This window comes from Ochotona curzoniae, unplaced genomic scaffold, assembly GCF_017591425.1.
Source record: "Ochotona curzoniae isolate NIBS_2020 unplaced genomic scaffold, NIBS_Ocur_1.0 contig_2321, whole genome shotgun sequence".
NCBI lineage: Eukaryota > Metazoa > Chordata > Mammalia > Lagomorpha > Ochotonidae > Ochotona > Ochotona curzoniae.
Genome location: NW_024465421.1, coordinates 9,964,336 through 9,984,287, shown reverse-complemented (window position 1 = coordinate 9,984,287; position 19,952 = coordinate 9,964,336). Strand labels below are relative to the sequence as shown.

General features: G+C 59.3%; 2 protein-coding genes across 4 annotated transcripts in view; one reads left to right on the top strand and one right to left on the bottom strand.

Moving 5' to 3' along the window:
* Positions 1-1,308: 1,308 nt before the first annotated feature.
* Positions 1,309-9,702, top strand: KDM8 (lysine demethylase 8). The gene is made up of 8 exons (XM_040973177.1): positions 1,309-1,473; positions 3,082-3,625; positions 4,474-4,640; positions 5,050-5,182; positions 7,651-7,695; positions 8,452-8,601; positions 8,930-9,022; positions 9,108-9,702. Exons 1-8 carry the CDS (start codon positions 1,418-1,420, stop codon positions 9,270-9,272), a joined length of 1,353 nt encoding a protein of 450 aa, XP_040829111.1. The 5' UTR covers positions 1,309-1,417; the 3' UTR covers positions 9,273-9,702.
* Positions 9,703-13,525: 3,823 nt separating this feature from the next.
* Positions 13,526-19,952, bottom strand: part of NSMCE1 (NSE1 homolog, SMC5-SMC6 complex component) — a 30,859-nt gene continuing 24,432 nt past the window's right edge. For all 3 annotated transcript variants that reach the window (XM_040973176.1, XM_040973173.1, XM_040973175.1), the window contains exons 3-8: positions 16,980-17,101; positions 16,212-16,289; positions 15,048-15,194; positions 14,590-14,706; positions 14,143-14,263; positions 13,526-13,718 (exon numbers count right to left, since the gene is read on the bottom strand). In XM_040973176.1, coding sequence (XP_040829110.1) covers positions 13,639-13,718; positions 14,143-14,263; positions 14,590-14,706; positions 15,048-15,194; positions 16,212-16,289; positions 16,980-17,101 — 665 coding nt within the window. In that variant the 3' untranslated portion in view covers positions 13,526-13,638. The remainder of the gene's footprint in view (positions 13,719-14,142; positions 14,264-14,589; positions 14,707-15,047; positions 15,195-16,211; positions 16,290-16,979; positions 17,102-19,952) is intronic.

Here is a 19,952-nt window from a genome sequence, read left to right as displayed (position 1 = left end):
TGTGGAATGGCCAAGCACTGAATGTTGTTTTCAATTTCACAGTTGCATTTGCTTGCATGTCTTTTAAAATCAATTTGATAATTAAGCCACCCGTGCTCCCTCTGACACTTGCACGGCTTAAAATTACAGGCTTGTGGTCCAAACAGAGAGACAAATCACCCACGTGGGTAACCAGGCCACCTTCACCTCAACAGATCTGTCAACTTAATGGCCAGGACAATGGGCAAGCCCGGAGGGGGCCCAAGCGGCCTGCTGGGGGGCTGACAATGAGGTTACTGAAAGTGCAGACCCTCGGAAACATTGTAGCTCTCTCAAGAAAACATTTTGCCCTTACCCTTCATTCCTGTCAACACATGGGTTCTCAAAGCATGAACAGGCTGCTGTGAGTACCCCCTGGCAGTGCCCTAGCCAACCGGTCCTGCCAACTCCCCCGAGACTGGGTGCGGGTGGGGAATGAGGGTGCTGGGTTCGACTCTCTCTGGGTAGACTTATCCCAGCCTCTGGGTGGCCCACGGCAGGAGAGGGGGGAGGAGCTTGCACACTTTGCTTTCACAGGAAGCAGAAAGCAAGACTAGAAAGAGTCGGCACAGGGGATGACGGGGTTGCCTGGCAGGACAGTAGGCTGGAGGACTGCTTGCTCAAGGCCAGCCTGCATCCCTGCAGGTGCTCTGTGCTGGCTCAGGCTGAAGGTGGCCTCACGTCCTGGGGTCTGCAGGCAGGAGAGAAGCTGAGAAGTTTGGTTCCCGCGCAAAGTTTCTTTAAACATGTCCCCTGCTCCCCCTTAACACATACCTGGACAGCTCGGGGATACAGAGTAATCTTCCATGTGCTAATTCATTCCCCTTCAAGTCAGAGCTGGGCTAGGCTGAAGCCAGGAGCCAGGAGCTTCATCCTGGTCTCCCACACATCAGGCAGAGGTCCAGGGACATGGACCATCAGGCACTGCCTTCCCTGGTACCCTAGCTGATGGAGCCGGGACTCCAACCACGCTCCCTGATACAGGCCTCTGTGGTGCACTGGCAGGGAGCTGGATGAGAAGTGGAGCAGCCGGGCCTCAAACCGGCGTCAAGTGGGATGTCTTCACTGCGGGTAGAGGCTTAACCTAGTACACTATGGTGGATGCTCACTTTTCCGTCACTCGGCCTCAGTTTGCCTCTCCGAGGGAGAAGCAATCCTCTCGGTTGTGGGGAATTTAAATGGTGGATGCGCCACATCCCATGTTACCGCCCGGAAGGAAAAGCCTGTGACACCGAAGGGCGTGTCCCGCTCCAGCCGGGTCCCCTCAGGGGGCGGGGCCGCGGCATCGAGCACTCGGCGCTCCTCCAGGTGCTCTGGCGGGATCCGAGGAGCCGAGGGCTCGGAAATCTTCATGCTAGCCTGACGACCCGGAGCGGAGGGCCGGAGAGCGCGGACCCGGATGGAACAGGCCGTCGGCAGCCCCGGGGCGGAGGGAACGCCGACCCAGCACAAGAGGTCAGGCTGAGAAACTCGAGAGCGCGGTCGGCGGAGAGCTGGGCAGGGAGGAATTGGGTGAGGGAGCAAAACGTGGGGAAAATAAAAATGATCCGGCGCATTCCCGGAGGCGTCAGAGCCTGCGCATGCGCCGAACACATAGTGTAGCTGCTCTTCGTGTGGCAAACGACTGGAAGGCTTCGCGCATGCGTAGCACCCTCTAAGGGCGTTGGGTGACCGTGTGGGCCTCAGCTGGTGCGTTAGGATGAATGGGGTCGAACTCTGCGTGGGCTGCTGCGGCCCGAGGATGCGAGGCATCGGGCTGGGCACCGGGCCAGATTGTGTAGACCGCGCCTGACACCCTGTGGGCGTCGTAGAGTGGGGCTCTCACAGAACCTGGCTCAGCTGCCAGCTCAGGACCCCTCTGTGTGTATGTGGGGAGGGGGTACTCGGCAGCCTAAGAGGATTCTGGAACACCTGCAGTTTCCTTCTAGAAGGCCGCACCTGCAACCCTCAAAAACTCACTTTGGTAGCTTACTCAGCAAAATAGAGGCCTGTCTGCATGGCGAGCTGCGGGTGGACTTATAAACAACAGGCTTTTTCATGCGTCTGCTTGGTTCACTCCCCAAATGGCCGCAACAGCTGGAACTGGGCCAGGAGACCCAGAAGAAGCTCCTGGCTTCCACCTGGCCCAGCCCCAGCCACTGTGGCCATTTCGGGGAGTGAACCAGTGGATGGAACCTGCATTGGAAGGAAATCAGCTGCTGTAGATGGGTGGGAAGGGCTGACTTGGTGCAGCCCGGGGGAACCCTCGAGCCACCGACTTACACAGTCTCCCCAGGACGCCATCCGCGAAATCCGGCATGGGTCTCCCAGGAGACAGTGTGGGAGGTCACTGCGCCGGTGTGCAAGGTGCAGAGCTCCAGGGGAAGCCACCTTGACAGCAGACATGGCCCTCCGGGGAGCCTCTCCCAGGCCTCTGAGAGACACCAAGGCAGGAGGCCTCGAGGGGTTTTGGTGCTTCCCAGGTTCGTCATTAAGAAGCCCCTAAACACAGTGATTGAGTCATCAGGTCCCCCCACCCTGTGGGGAGGGGATGGCACTAAGGGCTCCCACGTCCTGTGTGCTGGTGGATAAGGACCCTGGAGCCACTTGGACCATGAAATGTGCCAGGAATGCAGTTAATGCGCTTGTGCACCTGCTAGAGGCTGAAGGTGGGAACCAGCCTGGCAGGGTCAGGTGCGATGGCTCGGTAGGCTGATCCTCCTCATGCAAGTGCTGGCATTCTCCCATACGTGCTGGTTCATGTCCCAGCTGCTCCACTTCCCACCCAGCTCCCTGCTTGTGGCCTGGGAAAGCAGAGCAGGATGGCTTAAAGCCTTGGGACCCTGCACCCACACGGGAGACCCAGAAGCAGCTCCTGGCTCCTGACTTTGGATCTCCTCGGCTTCAGCCATTGTGGCCATTTAGGCAGTGAGCCAGAGAATAGAAGAACCTTCTCTGCATCTCTCTCTCTCTCTATCTCTGCTTTCAAATAAAAATAAGTTAATCTTGCTAAAAAAAAAAAAGTCCTCCCAAGAGCAGCGGGAGGCCGTGGGCTGCCTCTAACCGTTGCTTCATCCTCCACAGACATGTGTGTGATGGTGCTGGAGCTGACGGTGGCTGCATAGCAGGTGCTGGCTGTGCTGAAGAGGCCACGACCCCGGCCGTGGTGGCATCAGGACCCCTCCGGGAAGCCCTGCGGGCCTTGCTGCCTCCGCAGGCGGAGCTGCGGCTGGAGCTGGGCGAGGCGGTGGACTGCAGTGTGAGGATGCTGGTGGAGCAGGCCACCGAGCTGCTGGGCGGCGGCCGGTGGGACGAGTGCCTGCAGAGCAGCGAGGTGCTGCTGGACTACGCATGGGAGCGGCTCAACACCGGGCCGTGGCGGGACGTGGACAAGGCCTGGCGGCGCGTCTACGCCTTCGGCTGCGCGCTCAAAGCCCTGTGTCTGTGCGAGGGCCCGGGTGAGGCCGCAGCCACCGCCGCACTGCGAGCCTGCGACATGGGCCTGCTGATGGGCGCTGCCATCTTTGGTGATGTCCTCGTTAAAATGGCCGCCATCCTGCAAGCACACGTTCTGTCTGTGAAGAAGAGGCCTGCCCAGGGCTTCGGCCAGGAGCAGCCCGGAGCCAAGGTAACCCTGGCGTGGCTGTCCCTGCCCATGCTGATACGGCATGCCGGCATTGACAGGTGGTGGCTAAACGCACTGCACCACTGAGCCAGCCTCATTGGTTGGCCTTTCAGAGAGTAGGGCAGACGTGCAGGTCCGGGGACATGTTTCAGTTCTCTTCCCCTGGGCGGCCCTTCCCCCGGTCACATCTGTCCATGGGGGCAGGAGGCAGGCAGCCTTATGCCCCGGGTAGCCTCTGGGTGGGGGTAGGGCTGACAGCTCGGGCTCTGGACGCCTGCCTGAGTCACCTTCCAGAGCTGCTGCCTCTCAGGGCCCTGGCCGAGGGCGTTGGCTGCACAGCCTTCCTGGGCACCAGAGGGACCCGGCTGTGCTGGGGCTGAGCGTGTGCCCTGGCATCTGGGGTTCACCTGGTAGCCAGGGGTGCTGCCTCAAACAGGGTGGCCAGGGAAGGAAGCTCATGGCCCGAGTCCATCGCAGATGGCTGATCATGTGGCCAGCCAGTGCGTGCCTATGGGCAGGCCCGGGCTTTTGCCCAGAGAGGTCCTGACTCCTAGCCCTCTGAGCGGGGAGGAGACACAGGTGGGCACGGGGAGCGACTCGCTCAGGTTTCCCCCATCGAGGGAGCGGGCAGATGGTCAAGCAAAAATAACTGGGGACTGGACAGAAGACCAGGGGGCAGAGCAGGTGCGAGTGGGGTAAGTGGGGGGCGCGCTGAGCAAGCTGCAGTGACAGAACAGCCAGCGCCCTCTGTTGTTGCTATTGTGAATGACATGTAGCTGATGCCCCTGGGGGAGATGCCCCAGGCTGGCTAGCTCTCAGGCTGTGCCCCCCTTGCTGTGTTTGGATTTCAGAGAGCGAGGAGTGAGCCGGTACCCGCTCCAAAGGTGCCATCGGACAGTGCGGTGCCCCGGCTGCACTGCCCATCCCTGCAGCACTTCCAGGAGCACTTCCTGCTGCCTGGGCGGCCTGTGATCTTGGAGGGTGTGGTGGACCACTGGCCCTGCATGAAGAAGTGGAGGTGCGTATTGCCAGGACCTCCCCACCCGACCCTGACCCTGCCCTGGCCTCTGTCAGGGAGGAAACCTCACACAGCGGGAGGCAGCAGCATTCCCTCTGCAGTGTGGTGGTGGTGGTGGTGGTGGGTCTTCAGTGGGCGCTGAGGCTACCACACTCCCACCTGATGCTCCCCACACAGCGGGCCTTCTGGCTCAGTGCCAGGGCTGGCAGAGGGGGACACTCATGTCAGCAGGGGCTAGAGCAACCGAGAGAAGTCCGGGGCCATGGACGCGCACAGCATTGGCTGCGTGGCCCTGGCAAGGTTCCACGCCACTGTGTGCCCACCTGGGGGCACAGCAGCATCTACCGCCCCCCACACCAAAGGCAGAAGGCACCCCCCACCCACAATGAGCCCGCGGTGCTCCCCACAGCTTGGAGTACATCCAGGAGGTTGCCGGCTGCCGCACAGTCCCTGTGGAGGTGGGATCCAGGTACACAGATGAGGAGTGGTCCCAAAGGCTCATGACAGTCAACGACTTCATCAGCAAGCACATTGTGAATAAGGTACAAGTTGTGTGGGCCCCTTGCACGTGGCCCTCCCTCCCCTGAGAGAACATAGCACATTGGGTAGAGGGCGACAGTGGGAGGGGGCTGGCAGGCGGGCTGCCCCGCAGACAGGATGGTGCTGCAGATTAACTGATTCTATCCCCAGATGAGCTGGGGGCAGACTCTTAGAAGCTGAGGACTCTTTGTTCACTGGCCAGTGGACTGCCCTGGACCACTGTGAGCAGAAGAGGGGAGTAGCCCTGAGTGGCGGCTGTCAGGGATGGAAACCATCCAACCAAGTTAAACACGGGCGCAAGCACAGTGAACTAGGCTAACAGTGGTGCAGGGTGATGAGTGGGGAATTGTCAGCAATTCTTCCCATCTTCCCCAGATTGAACACTCTTTCCTTCCAGGGTTAGCCTTTGAGTCCTAACAGATGTGTGGGAACCACCAAGTTCTGAACTGGCCAGCTGACTGGGTTTGGGCCTGGGCTGTGAGGGGAAACCGCTGAGTGCTCATCTGAGGACAAGGGGAAGGCCGACCACCTGCAACCCAGCTGCCAGGCACCATTAGGGACAGTGAGACTGCTGATTATGTAATCTCTCTCATTTCCACAAGGCCTGTGACTCTGCCACCAGCGTGGCAGATTCTCCAAGTTTTACTGGAGGTTGGCCTGGCTGGCAAATGATGGCTCTGAACTTTAACATCTTGCTGTCTGGGGTGGCCTCTGATCGACCTGGTAACATTTCTTGGAGGCCAGTTTGTCTAAGCTTCATGCACTTGAAGGACTAAGAGCAGGCTCCTTGGCAGCAAGGAGCGCAAGCAAGCAAGCAGACGCCGTTTACAGAAACCAGTTTTGCAGTTGACCAGGTTTTTACATAGACGGCAAATGTCTTTCTAATATTCTGGTTCCTCTTCTGCATCCCTAACTGAACACTGGTTTTCCTGCGTGCCCTGACACTCGTGTAGACTTTGAGGGCCTGACAAAACTGACGCCATTTTGAACTTTTGGGCTCTCCCATGGGGAGGGCTCGGTTCAGGACCTTACTTATTTGCTTAATGCAGGGGCTTGGGTGCGAGGTAAGGTTAGACAGTCATCCCTCACTAATCCAGACCGGGGTCACTGTGCCCTCGGTCATTGGCCATCCCTGCCCACACCCTAGTAGGCCCCAGGCCGACTTGGCTCCCGTGGGCTGCCCAGTTCTGCACATTTCATGACAATGGAACCCCACTGCCCACAGCCATGTGTCCGGCCCCCTGTGGGGAACATGGTGTTCCCATAGTCATCCCGCTGTGCACAGGTGGCTGGCAGGGCTGTTAACCTTTTCTGGTTAATATGCAAAACACTACCCATGGATGTGCAGGAAGGGACTGTCATTTGGAGAACCGGGCACCTCCCCTCCCGAGGCAACCAGCCAGGCTCATGTCCATCGCCCCCTTTCAGAGCCTTGGTGGTGGGCCACTCCCTTGTCTGAGGCCCACGTAGCACCAGCCAGCCAGCCAGGGTGGGAGTCCTGCTGGGAAGCAGTCACGGGGCAGCCTCCAGAGCTTGAAGAGGGCCTGGGAGCAGGCGGCACGGAGAAGTGGGAGGACCCAGGCGTGTCCTCGGCTGCCCTTGGCCATGGCTGGTGATCAGCCTGGTCCCCCACCCCCGGGCTTGGCACAGTGACTTGGCACTGCTGGTGCCACCCTCCCAGGGCTTCCTTGGGGATCTCAGACCCTGGGAGCTGGACCTGGCTCATGGCATCCATAGCAGGCTGACTCCCAATGGGCAGACTGTATCAGAACCGTATCAGAACTGCTGTGTGCAGCGCGTGGCATGGGGGACCCAGAAGAGGTGTGTAAGGTGACGCCTTCGGATCCTAGAGCTGTGGCCTGGCTACAGGTGGGCTGACTATACCCCCATCTGACCCTACGATGGCACTCAGTTACCTTCCTAGAATCCCTCGCTCACTGGGGTGCTTGGTATGCACAACACTGGCCTACGTCTTGCTGGCAAAAAACATGTCATGGAACCCCAGTTCCCCAAGGCAGGCAGAAAGGGAGGGAAATGAGCAGCCCCGCAGGGAGGTCACTCGGCGAGGATCGCCTGGCGGAAGCTGTCCACAGCCCATGACTCGGGTGTCTGCTTCCGGGCGAACAGCAGCATGTGGGAGGTGGGGACTGAAACCCTGGGACAGAAGGGCCCAGTGTCCCCCCCACCCCTTACCCCAGGGTGGGATTCAGTAAATCAGATGTGCACCTGTCGCTCTGGAGGGAGAATCATGGCATATCACAGCTTGACAAACACGAACGTCAGACTGATGCACCCCGATGCTTCAGCTCGTACTGAGAGGAAACAGAAGCCTGCCCGTGAGCTGAAGGCCCCTCTGATCCTGCTATGCAGGGCCCAGGGCGGATGGAGTGCAGCTGGCACCAAGGGGCACGGAAAGGCGGGACAGGGACACAGCCTCTGTCTAAACTTAAGTTTTTCCTCCCAACACCAGGCCAAGGACGTCGGCTACCTTGCTCAGCACCAGCTGTTTGACCAGGTGGGTCTGAGCCCGCTCCCTGGCGGCAGGTCTAGGAGGGCAGCAGGGGAGCCCAGGTGGAGACTGCCGGCCCTTGGCCTCTGCCTCCTCCAGCCCAGCGACTGGAAGATGTCTGTCTCTTTCTCTACCTCTCTACCTTTGAAATCAATCAGTCCTTTTTTTTTTTTTTAAGATTTATTTATTCTTATTGGGAAGTCAGATCTACGTAGAGGAAAGACACTCCCCAAGTGGCCACAGCAGCCGGAGCTGAGCCAGTCCAAAGCCAGAGAGCTGAAACACATCCAATCCTATTTTTTCTTCCATTTTTTCTTCCATCTCACTCTTTGAAAACACTCAGCTTTCAAAGAAAAGGTGGCAGGCACTGGCTTATTTTTAAGTTTAAGGCACTAGTAGCAGATTTTTTCAGGGCAAAAATACGAACACATATAAGATGGAAACAAACAGGAAAATAAAATTAGAACTCTCCTGCAGTAGTCACAGCAGGATTTTAAACAGTGCTAAACATGCAGGTTCCTTAATTTACACCCCCACTGCGTCTGCCTGCCGGGAGGTGACCCTGGGCCCCCAGCCTGCTCCCCAGCCCTGTGTGGGGGTGGGCAGGGACCCTCCAGCTGGTGTGTCCCCCTGACCCCCAGCCTCCTCCTTGTTGCTGTGTGTGGGTTGGGCAGGGATCCGGGGCTGCCGTGCCTCAGCCTGCTCCCCGGCCCTGGGCTGCCCTGCCCCAGCTTGCTCCTCGCCCCTTGCCATGGTCCGCAGATCCCGGAGCTAAAGCAGGACATTGGCATCCCCGACTACTGCTGCCTGGGCCGAGGGGAGGAGGAGGAGATCACCATCAACGCCTGGTTTGGGCCGCAGGGCACCGTCTCGCCGCTGCACCAGGATCCACAGCAGAACTTCCTTGTGCAGGTGGGAGCCTTCCCCACTCCGGGTGCTGCCCTGGCTCCAGGCTCCTCACCAGGAGGCAGGCAGGCGGACAGCAAAAAAATCAGAGACAACAGTACCAGGCCCTGGGGCGTGGCCCTCCATGCCTAGGTGTCCTCAGGATCCAGGGCTTCGTCCACACTGCATCCTGGCCAGCCCTGGGCATGGTCCCCGCGGGGTCTGCAGTGAGTGTGGCTAGGCTGCTGTCCAGCGCTAGGCGTGTGCGCATGTGCGCCGTGGGAGGGAGGCCGGGTGTGGGGAAGGCATGGGGAGGCGGCAGGGCATGCGGCTGACACGGCTGCTTTGCTCCCAGGTGCTGGGCAGGAAGTACATCCAGCTGTACCCCCCACAGGAGTCGGAAGCCCTGTACCCCCACGAGACGCACCTTCTACACAACACCAGCCAGGTGGGCCCTCGAGGACCTCCCCAGCCCATGCCCCGCCACCCCTCTGTCCCCAGCCACCAGCCAAGCGTCCCCTTGTTTCCGGCAGGTGGACGTGGAGCACCCGGACCTGGAGAAGTTCCCCAGGTTTGCCGAGGCCCAGTCCCTGGCCTGCGTCTTGGAGCCGGGCGACATGCTGTTCATCCCCGTGAGACACTGGCACTACGTGCGCGCGCTGGACCTCAGCTTCTCCGTCAGCTTCTGGTGGACGTAGCCCGGGGAAAGCCGTCCCAGTGGGCTCACTCAGGGAATGAGGCCCCGTCGCCCATGCCCACCGGCTGCCCTAGGGTTCCGACCTGGGCACTGGACAGGCACCTAGCAGAACTGGGCGGGGCAAGGCAGGTGTACCCAGGAGACATCACGCCCCTCCGTTGTCTGGGAATCACATGAGAAGGGGCTTCACAGCGCGGGGCTGGCAAGCCAGGGCTGGTCCTGCCCTCCTGGGAGGTCTCGGGGCTGCAGCAGAGCGTGTCCTAGCCTCTCTGACACACACCTCCCGATTGTGGGAAGGCGGGGGTGGCCCTGGTCACCGGGAAGGTCACTGGCCTGGTCAGGAGCTCAGAGCGCCACCTCCCGGGAGGGGTCCCGCCCTCGGGTGTCCTGTAAAAGGAGCTTTCCTCCGTGTTTCACCATTAAAACATCCTCACTCTGGGTGGCCGGTCCTGTGGTTGTGTCTGAATGACGACTCCGTTTATCACACGTCATGGACCACAAAGAGGCACAGACCCACCCAAAAACGGGAGCAAGTGATGCAGTGGTGAAGTTCCCACCCACCTGAGGGTCTGGGTGGGAGGCTTCTGGGAGGCAGCAGGTGATGGTGGCCCGAGGACTTGGGTCCCCGTCACCCAGGTGGGAGGCCCAGACTGAGATCCTGGACACGAGTGGACTGACCCAGTAGATAAAAAATGTGCCTTCCCCACAGGACAGAATTTCTAAATTTATTTAAAATATATGTATATACACATAAGCTAACAAAGCTAAAGGAGTTGCAGCTCACCAGTGCTCCGAGATCTGTAACGTACACCGAGCATGCCCACTGAGCTACACTGAGGGGCCTCCTGGTGGGCTGGGAGTGTGGCTGGGCAGACACGGAACGAGAAGCCAGAACCTGGGCGATGGTCGGGCACCCTCTGGTACCAGCCCTGCTCAAGACAGGGACGGCCAGTGTGGCGGGGTGGGGACGTGTCCTAACCGTGTCCGTGTGGAATAGCCGCTCAGCACAGTGCACTGTGCTCTGACATCAAACCCTGAAGGTCGCCAGGACCCCTGCGGGCATGTGCAGGTGGCACCCTGGCTTACTGGGCAGAGCCACTGCCTGCTGCACCAGCATCCTGTCTGGGCACTGCTTCCAGTCCCAGCTGCCCCGTTTCAGATCCAGCTCCCTGGGAACCCAAGATGAGACTCCTGGCTGCTGGCTTGAGCCCTGCCCAGTCTCAGCCACTGTGGCCATTTAGGGGTTGAAGCACTGGATGGAACATTCTCTGCCTTAACTCTGCTTTTCAAAGGAATAAACTTTAAAGACGGTGGCTGCTTTTCTTAGTATTCCTTTCTCTACCATTTGAAATTTTGCCCAACAGCATGAGTAATCAGAAAAAAATGTATTTAAGAAATCATTTGCTAGGGCAATTTCCTGGTTGGCTGCTGTGGCTGGGCAGCGCAGGAGGTACAGGGAAAGGAGGGCAGGACACAGCCCAGGACTGGGAGCCCTGGACTTGGGTGAGGGGTCCTCGGTGCTGCGGGCAGGGTGTCCTGAAGCAGGGAAGACAGGGTCCAGAGGCAGAGGCAGCGCCCAGAGGGCCTCCCATGGCAGGGAGTGGGCAGAGCAGCCCACCTAGCCTCTGCTGGTCTCCCTGTCTAAAGCCAGGCCTTACTCTTCCCACTGGTGAGTGAGTGCTGGGACTGTGGGCAGACAGGGCTGCAACAGCTATTGGCCTGCCTGTGACCTGGGTTCAGGAGAGAGCCAGGCCAGGCCACTGCATCTGCTGACACCTGCAAGGGCCAGGGTAGGTGCCTGTTGGCTGGGCTTTGCCTCAGCATCTGCTGGCAGGTGTCAGGACAGAGTGCAAGTCATCACTAGATCGCAGTACTCCTTGGAAAATGCCAAGATCCAGAACTAAGAGCTGGCTCAGTAAGGTAACTGGGCAGTCCTGCTGGGCTGGTGCTCCCACTGGTGCCTGAGAGCCAGGGCTGGTGGGGGGCAGGCTGGATGAAGTGGCAGCATGTGCTGGCATATGTGTGCACTGGGTCAACTCCAGCCACAGGAAGAATCACAGGGTTTGTGATCTGGCCTTGGAATGCATTTTTGGTGCCTGGGCCTCCTTGATGGCTGATGCCTGTGCAATGGACAGCAAGCCCAGGTACATATGGGGGACATGATGGCTAGCTTGTTTGGGCCTGCACAGGATGCTGAGTGCCATGGAAGAAGACAGAGAGCAGAACAGGTTAGACAGCTCTCCTGGGTGAGTGGATGCACTAGGATGGACTCTGTCAGCCAATGGACCTCGGGAGGACTTTCTCAAGCTTGGAGCAGCGAAACCAACAGCATCTCAGAACTATCAAAACCACTGAAGCAGTGCCCTTGGAACATTCTTTACATTAGGGTTTGTAAAGTGACATCAAGTGGACACCCCCGAGTACTGAGGAAGTTTGACAGCTGGGATTAACACCAAGATGATATCAGGGAGCCAAGAGGTGGCACAGAAACCACTGGACAAAGTAACAGGCATTGCGGAGGAAGAAGCGTGAAGGACCCGGAATCCACGTGTGGCCATGAGACTGATGGGCTGAGCTCCCTGCAGCAGGTTCAACAGCCCAGGGGCCAGTGGGCTGCAGCACAGAGCTCAGGGGTAACCGGGAGGCGGAGGCACGGGGGTGGCAGGGTCTGGACGTAACAGCGGGGCAGGCACTAGGGAGGCCCAGGCCTGAGGCCTGTCTGCCAGAAGGATGCCAGGAAGCACTGGGCCAACTGCTGGGGGTGGGGCCAGAGTCCCCTGTGGCAAGGCACGCACCCCCTAAGGCTTGCTGGAAGTGTGGAACATGCCTTTTGTCCAGTGTGGACTGCCAGCCTCCACGCCCCTTCTTCCCTTGAGAGTGCTTTGCAGACTTGACTGTCCCCCGCGGGTGTTCAGGGAGGGTCTGCACACCAGGGCGGTGCCCACAACAGCACGTCCAGGGCGTGCTGGGAACACAAGCCGGGAGACGGAGTTGATTTCCTGCTGGTCCAGAGCCACAGTCCCAGGCCTGTCTGTCCTGGACCGGTTCCATTTCCAATATGTGCCCTTCTGGCTAGGCCAGCTAGGGAAGGCCCCTGTGGTGTGCCCGACTCTCCTAGCCACGCTCCCTCCCCCGAGTTGGCCAGGTGGGGCCCAAGCAGTGGGCCTGTATCTGCTGCCTTGCCCATGGGGCAGTGGGCATGAGGGCACGGGAGCCTCCTGCAGCAGCAGCAGTGGGGAGCAAGGAAGGCAGGAGACGGGGGGGTGCGGGGGGGGGGCGGAGCCTGCATGCAAGGCTCTGAGATGAAAACAGATGAAAGAAAAGCTGCGTGGCTGAATACGCTGTGGGGCCTCCTGCCGTCCAGACCCAACCACAAAGGCAGGGCAGTCACTGGGGGTCTCCAGCGCAGCGTGGACCACCAACCTGCATGGTGGGAGCTGAAGGTCATGCTGGAGACAGGGCTGCAATCATCACAGATGACCCGCGTCCCAGTGGAAGGATCTGTTCAAGTCCTGGCTCTGCACACACCCTGGAGGCAGCAGGCGGTGGCTGAAGGACTGAGTTCCTGCCCGCCATGTGGGGAGACCCGGACGGTGTTCTGGGAGCCTGGCTGTGGTCTGGCTCAGCCAGATGGTGCCATCTGGGGAGCGAACCAGCAGACTGATGATCTGGGAGCTTCTGCCCTCTGCCTTTCAAATAAGAGAGTGCACTGGTGTAGGAGGAAAGGTGGGGACGGGGCGAAGCTGGCCCCTGGGAGCAGCTGTGGCAGGTGTTGGGGAGGGCTGGCCCCACCCAGCCTGGGGCAGCAGCTATGGGGCCTGGCAGGAGATGGTTGACAGTACATGCAGGAGAGCTAAGTGGAGGTAGCATCTGGGTTTCCAGCTGGAGGGACAGGGTTTCCAGGCACCAAGAGGGGCTCAAGGGGGCCAGGGAGGAGAGGCCGGCACAACCCCAGTGGGGTCTAGACTATAGGGAGCTGGGAAGGCTAAGGGCAACCCAGTGCTGATGGGACAACTGAGTGTGCCTGGGTCTGTAGGCCATGCCCACTGTTCCACCACCACTGGTGGGAGAGGGACAGTGGGCTGCTGGCAGGAGGGGTGGCTCTGCCCTGTGCACCGTGGTCAGGAGCAGCCATGCCCACTGCACCTGCTGGGGCCACACCAGCACTTCAATAATAGCATCTCCAGGACAGGAAGGACCAGGACCAGAACTCCTGCCCCCCAACTCGTGACCACAGTCCAAGGCAGTGGCAGCTCCTGCGACAATTTTACTCCAAACCCAGCGAGAGCGGACAGAGAACAAGGGGAGGGATTTGCGTGAGGTACCCGGGCTGCAGTGGCCAAGCCCTGTGGGCGGCAAGGCCGTTGCTAGTGCTGTCTGGACCTCACGGGCCTCTTGGCTGGCCTGGAGATGCTGCTCTCGCGCTCCTTCTCAGGGTCGAAGACTTCTGTGTGCAGAGAAGGTGGGGAGACCCAGTGAGCACAGGACCGGCTGCACGGCCACTGGCCCCACCGCTGTTCCCTGTGCCAAGGGCGCTGCACCATCCTCCTCCACTAACCCTCCTGTCTTGGCCAGCTTCAGCCCCCCTTCATGGAGGAACAGGCTGAGGGAAGGACAGCCTTGGTGAGACCGGCTGCTTCTGGTTCTCGGGTCTCTGCTGGGTTCTAGAACCTTCTAGAGCCTTCTGGAACAGGGCCACTCAGCCTTTCCCTGCTGCAGCCAGCAGCCGCTGCAGACATGGGATTCAGGCCACCAGGCAGGCCCGTGTGTGCATGTCTCCCCAGGCTTCTTCACACTCGGCAGCAGGACCACAGGGTCTCCACTCCCCCCCCAGCCCAGCCCCTCCCCCAAGCACATTGGGGCCCACACACCTGGAATCTCGTGGGGCCAGTAATCGTTACAGTTGGGGCAGCGTGGCTCAGGGTTCGACTGGAAGTACTTGGCCACACACGGCAAGTGTAGCCGGACGCCACAAGTTTCACAGCTTTGACCCTGAAACAGGACAAGCCAGTGACCATGGGGCTCATCCCCAACAACTGACACAGTGGCGCTGCAGCCAGGACCCCAGGAGTGAGAGAGGGAAGAGGAGGGGAGGCACAAGAGGGAGGAATTGAAGAAGGAGGTGGAGGAGGTGGAGGAGGTGAAGGAGGAGGGGGAAGAGGGGAAGGACAAGGTGTGGGGGGAGGGGAATGATGAGGGGGGAAGTGGGAAGGATGGGGGAGAGAAGAGGAAACGAGAGGGAGAAAGAGGAAGGGGAGGAGGAAGGGGAGGAGGAAGGGGAGGAGGACAGGGAGGAAGTGGAAGGGGAAGAGCCTCACCTGGATGAGGAGGCTGTGGCAGATGTTGCAACTCTTCACGGAATCTGGAAACGTCTCCCGGATGTACTGCTCCATCTCCAGGATAGCCCGGCCGTGCAGCGTGAACTCCCCCTCCTTCTGCAGTGACACACCGCGAGACGCCGGCCTCAGCCAGGCCCCTGCCCACCTGCCAGCCCGCGCCCTGGACAACACATGGGTCCAGACGACAATGGGGACAGTGCAGGGAGGCAGGCTCCCCCAACACACCCTGCAGTTAACCACCCATGGACCAGGCGCTCTGAATCCAGGGGTCTGGAGAACAACTCCTTCTCACAGGGCCCCTGGGCGCCTGGAAGCAAGCAGGAGAGCCCAGAGGGCCTGCTGCAGCAGATACGTGCCGGCTGTGACGGCAGTTTCGGGGAGAAACACCCACTGGTTCTGACCAAAGAACCCACCAGGGAAAGCCAGGGACGCGGTACCTCGATCAGCCATTTGCCTTGCACGAACTTCTGCAGCACCTGCTCGGCCTCCTTCTTCCTCATCTTCTTGCCTTTCAGCTGATCGACCAGGTTCAGGATGTTGGTGGAGGATGCAAAGCCCGTTTCCGAGTCAGTGATCAGCTCCAGCTAAAGAAAACAGCACAGACCACTGCTCATGTCGGCGGACCCCTGGTCCTGGAGGGGACATGGCCATAGCCACAGCCCTAAAGGACCACTGCTCATGTCGCGGGCACCTGGTCCTAGCAGGGACATGGCCACAGCCATCACAGCCCTAAAGGGCCACTGGTCAACAGTGAACACCAAGCCTTGCACACACCAGCCACACGATGTAAGGGCCACTCCCTCCCAGGCAGGAAGCTGCAGTGCCCGAAGCCCAGGCAGGGTGCCTCGCCTCTCTCGCCCTCCACCCCTCCTCTCTGGAGGACAGGGCTGAGAAAGGACCCAGGGGAGAAGGTGGCGCTCCTCTCCCACAGGGTGGAAGGCAAATGGGGGCAGGCCAGGAGCGAAGAAGGCACGAGGGTCACTGAGGTCGTGTGGCAGGTGCTGTACACATGTGTGCCCGCAGTGGAGGGCAGCGGGGCTGCTTGCTCACAGCCAGGTGCATGTCACAGTAAAGGGGGAGCCGGAAAGGAGGACGAGCAGCAGGGACTCCACCCCGTGCTCACATGGGATGCTGGCACTGCAGGGGGCGGCTTAACCTGTACCACAAGGCTGGCCCTGCCATTCCGTTTCTTTCTTCTTGTTTTGTAAAGATTTATTCATTTTTATTGGAAAGGCAGATCAGATTTATGAAGAGGAGAAAAAGATCTTCCAACCGTTGGTTCACTTCCCAAATGGCTGCACTAGCCAGAGCTGAGCTGATCTGAGGTCAGGAACCAAGAGCTTCTCCTGGGTCTCCCATGCAGGTATAGGGTCTCACACCTTTGGGCCATCTTCTGCTGCTTTCCCAGACCATAAGCAGGGAGCTGGATGGGAAGTGGAGCAGCCAGGACACGAACTGGTGCCCATACGGGATGCCAGCACTTGGAGGTGGAGGACAGCCAGGGGAGCTATCATGACAGGCCTGCCATTGTATTTCCAATGGTGGACACAGGAGCTTCCCATAAAACCCCAACTGAGGTTCAGTGGGGGTCCCCTACTCACCGCCTTTCTGAATAGGTCCAGTTCGTTCTCAGCAAAATCCGTGGCCATTTTGGAAATGGGCGTGGTGGCAAGGTTCACCTGGAAGGCGGTGGGCAGAACGGTCACCCGGAGCCCTCGCCTGTCGGTGGGTGAGCCGCTGCAGCAGCCTGATGTCACACGCGTTCATCCGGGGCTCACACAGCCCTGGCGCCCAGTCTATGCAGACAGGAGCCTCGGACGTGAGAGGCGGGAGGAGCCGAGTGGGAGGACACTCTGCTTTGGTCAGGACCTGTGGTCACAGGACTGCGGGAGACTGCCTACAGAATGGAGCTGGGTGAGCGTGGCCTGGCTGGGAGCAGCCTGAGGTCATCACTGGCCAAGCAGAGGGGCGGCCAGCTCACCCTACACCCCCTGCTCCCCCTGCCTTGTTATCACCTGCCGGCGTGAATGTGAGGCCACCAGGAGGCCCCTGAGGGGTCTCAAACCTCAGGGCTCACACACACTTTGTCCCACAGCTCCTGTGCTTTACAAAGCAAACCCCTTCTGTGCAGGTCTGGGCCGAGTTCTAGGAGAGAAAGGCCAAACATCAGATTCAAACCAGAGCTCAGCCTCCCTGGGGACGGTGATGAAGGTACTGAGGTCAAGGGCCAGCTCCAGCGCTGCTCACCCAGAGCCTAGGACAGACCTGAGGCCAGGCGGGGACACCCAGCAGACAGGGGCCACAGGCCCAGGGGCTTCCCGGCTGCAATTTCCCACAGGAGCCACGAGAGGGCGCCGCCTGGCACGCACCAGTGCATAAATGGGCCGGCCGTCGTCTTCCGTGACTCCTTTCTTGATCTCCATGTAGAGAGACTGCAAGGCACTGTTGATGGTGTAGATAAAGTCCTCCAGCTTCTCCACAGGAGCGTTGCCTGGGAACAACAGGACACAGAGAGAAAATGGGGAAGTTCTCACAGACATGTGCCTTGTTCCCATCATCCCTCCTGCACCTGGGCAGAGTGAAGCCTGGCCAGGCTCGGGGCAGGCCCCGCTTCCTGGGTGAATGCCAACAATGGGCAGCTTCTCTTCCCAGAGCACTGGAAGTCGGGCAGGCAGGGGCACGGGGGCCTGGGAGGTGCTCATAGCCTCTGCCTAGTGCCCAGCGGTCCACCACCATTCGCTAGTGGGCGCTCTCCAGGCCCAGCCCCCAAGCCCACCCAAGCCCGTCCTGAGTACCACCACAGGCCAGGTGGAGCCCCACTCCCCCACTGTCCCCGGTGTCCCTGCCTGTCCTCACATGTGGGGATTGATCCCTGACATCTACTGAATGCCTGCACGCCTGGCCCTGTTCCGGCAGCTGCCCTGGCACTCAGGGACGGACGCCTGCCCCGGGTGAGATCTTAAACCTGGGTGGAACGGGTGCTGTGGCACAGCCACGCTAAGCCACCGTCTGCAACAATGGCATCCCCTTATTGGAGCGATGTTTGAATTCCAATTGTGCTGCTTCCGACCCAGCTCCCTGCCAACACACCTGGGAAGGCAGCGGAAGCTGGTCCGAGTGCTTGGGCCCTGCACCCAGGTGAGAGAAACAGGTAGAGTTCCTGGCCCCAGCCCCAGCCCCAGCCTCACTGCTGCAGCCCCAGCCTCAGCCTCAGCCTCAGCCTCAGCCCCAGCCTCAGCCTCAACCCCAGCCTCTGCCCCAGCCTGAGCCCCAGCCCCAGCCTCAGTCCCAGCCTCAGCCTCAACCCCAGCCTCTGCCCCAGCCTGAGCCCCAGCCCCAGCCTCAGCCCCAGCCCCAGCCTCACTGCTGCAGCCCCAGCCTCAGTCCCAGCCTCAGCCTCTGCCCCAGCCTCAGCCCCAGCCTCAGCCCCAGCCCCAGCCTCATTGCTGCAGCCCCAGCCTCTGCCCCAACCTGAGCCCCAGCCCCAGCCTCAGCCCCAGCCCCAGCCTCACTGCTGCAGCCCCAGCCTCAGCCCCAGCCTCAGCCCCAGCCTCAGCCTCACTGCTGCAGCCATTTGGGGCTGAATCTACAACTGAAAGAGTTCCCTCCTTCTATCTCTGCCTGTCCTAAAGAAAATGTATTGTCTTATTAAAACAGATTTCAAATATCTGCACTTTAGAAAATCACTCTAGAAAAAGAACCTCAACAGCGTAGCACTAACAGCCTAGTGGCTAAATCCTTGCCTTGCACGCGCTGGGATCCCATATGGGTGCCAGTTCGAGTCCCCACTGCTCCACTTCCCATCCAGCTTCCTCTTTGAGGCCTGGGGAAGCAGTGGAGGACGGCCCAAAGCCTTGGGACCCTGCACCCGTGTGGGAGACCCGGAAGAGGCTCCTGGCTCCTGGCTTCAGATCGGCTCAGCTCTGACTGTTGTGGCCATCTGGGAAGTGAACCGGCGGATAGATCTTTCTATCTCTCCTCTGTAAATCTGCCTTTCCAATAAAATAAATAAATCTTAAAACAACTCACCATTTCAGCAAAAACACACAACATGTCAGTGGTGTAAAAAATGTCAATCAAATAAAACAACACTGCAGGCGCCCAGTGAGAGGCTCAAAGCCTTGGGACCCTGTACCCATGTGGGAGACCCAAAGGAAGTTCATGGCTCCGGATTGGCTCAACTTCAACCACTTGGGTGGGCCTTCTCCCTTAATACCCCCCTTTAAACATGAAGAAAACAATATGGAAATAATAATCATACTCACTTTCCTATAGCCCTTGAACCTTTTTACCCTAATTAACTATGTAAAGATTCTCAAAAAAAAAACAAACAAACTTCAACCGCTGTGGCCTATGGGCAGTGAACCAACGGATGGATGAGCTCTGTCTCTCCACCTCTTTATAAATCTGCCTTTCCAGTGAAACTAAGGCTTTAAAAAACAAACAAAAAAGCTGAAACAACCGGCCAGAACAGTTCTGCCTCCCACTGATGACTAAGGCCGTGGCTAGGAGGGGACCAGGTCACTTGAGGTCCCTGGAAAGGGACTTTTGACTTCTCCTGGAAAGGAGATGTGAACAGTCTAAAAACACAAGAGACGAGCCAGTGGCAGGGAAGGGCATGGTCTCAGGAAGTGGGTGGGTGATCATGGCCCAGGCCCACTGGACCCACCAAAGGGACTCAGGCAAAGCTCGTACCCAGGACCAGGATGCTAACGGGCAGGGGCTGGTGCTGGGTACAGCGGCTTTAGCTGCCACCTGCAACGCCAGCACTCCCTTAGCAAGGTGCCTGCTTCAAGTCCTGCTTACTTTGCGTCTGATCCAGCTCCCTGCTAGCACGCCTGGGCAAACAGCAGAAGATAGTTCAAGTCCTTGGGTCCCTGTCACCCGTGTACGGAGACCAGGATGGAGTTCTGGATGGCCCAGCCCTGGCTGCTGGGGGACTTGAGGGGTGTGAACCAATGCAAGGCCTTCCCCCGCACAGCCAAGTCCTTCTCTTCTCCTTACTTCCTGTCACTGGCCTACCAAATACTTTTTAAACTACTGACACGTAGTTTATAACAACAGTCTCATCTTCCTTGGGAAACAAAATTGTACGCTTTTTTTTTTTTTAGAAAGTCACTTAAATAAAACATATACAACAATAAGTGTTTCATGGACGTGGCAAAATGCACAGGAAGTATGACAGGGCAGGCTGACATGACAGCTGGTGCAGCTCCTGGAAAACACGCTGGGAGTGACGACACCCCTTCCTGCCTGCCTGACTCCACACACCTCGTTCTGAAGAGGCCTGGCCCATGCCCACCCCGCTGCTGCCCATGGGCTGCCCACGGCCTGCTCTTCCA

Excerpts from the sequence above, each read along its gene's own strand:
- KDM8 (XM_040973177.1), top strand. The coding sequence starts at position 1,418 with ATGGAACAGGCCGTCGGCAGCCCCGGGGCGGAGGGAACGCCGACCCAG. Across the intron at positions 4,641-5,049 it reads CCCTGCATGAAGAAGTGGAG|CTTGGAGTACATCCAGGAGG; the intron begins GTGCGTATTGCC and ends TGCTCCCCACAG. Across the intron at positions 9,023-9,107 it reads TTCTACACAACACCAGCCAG|GTGGACGTGGAGCACCCGGA; the intron begins GTGGGCCCTCGA and ends TGTTTCCGGCAG.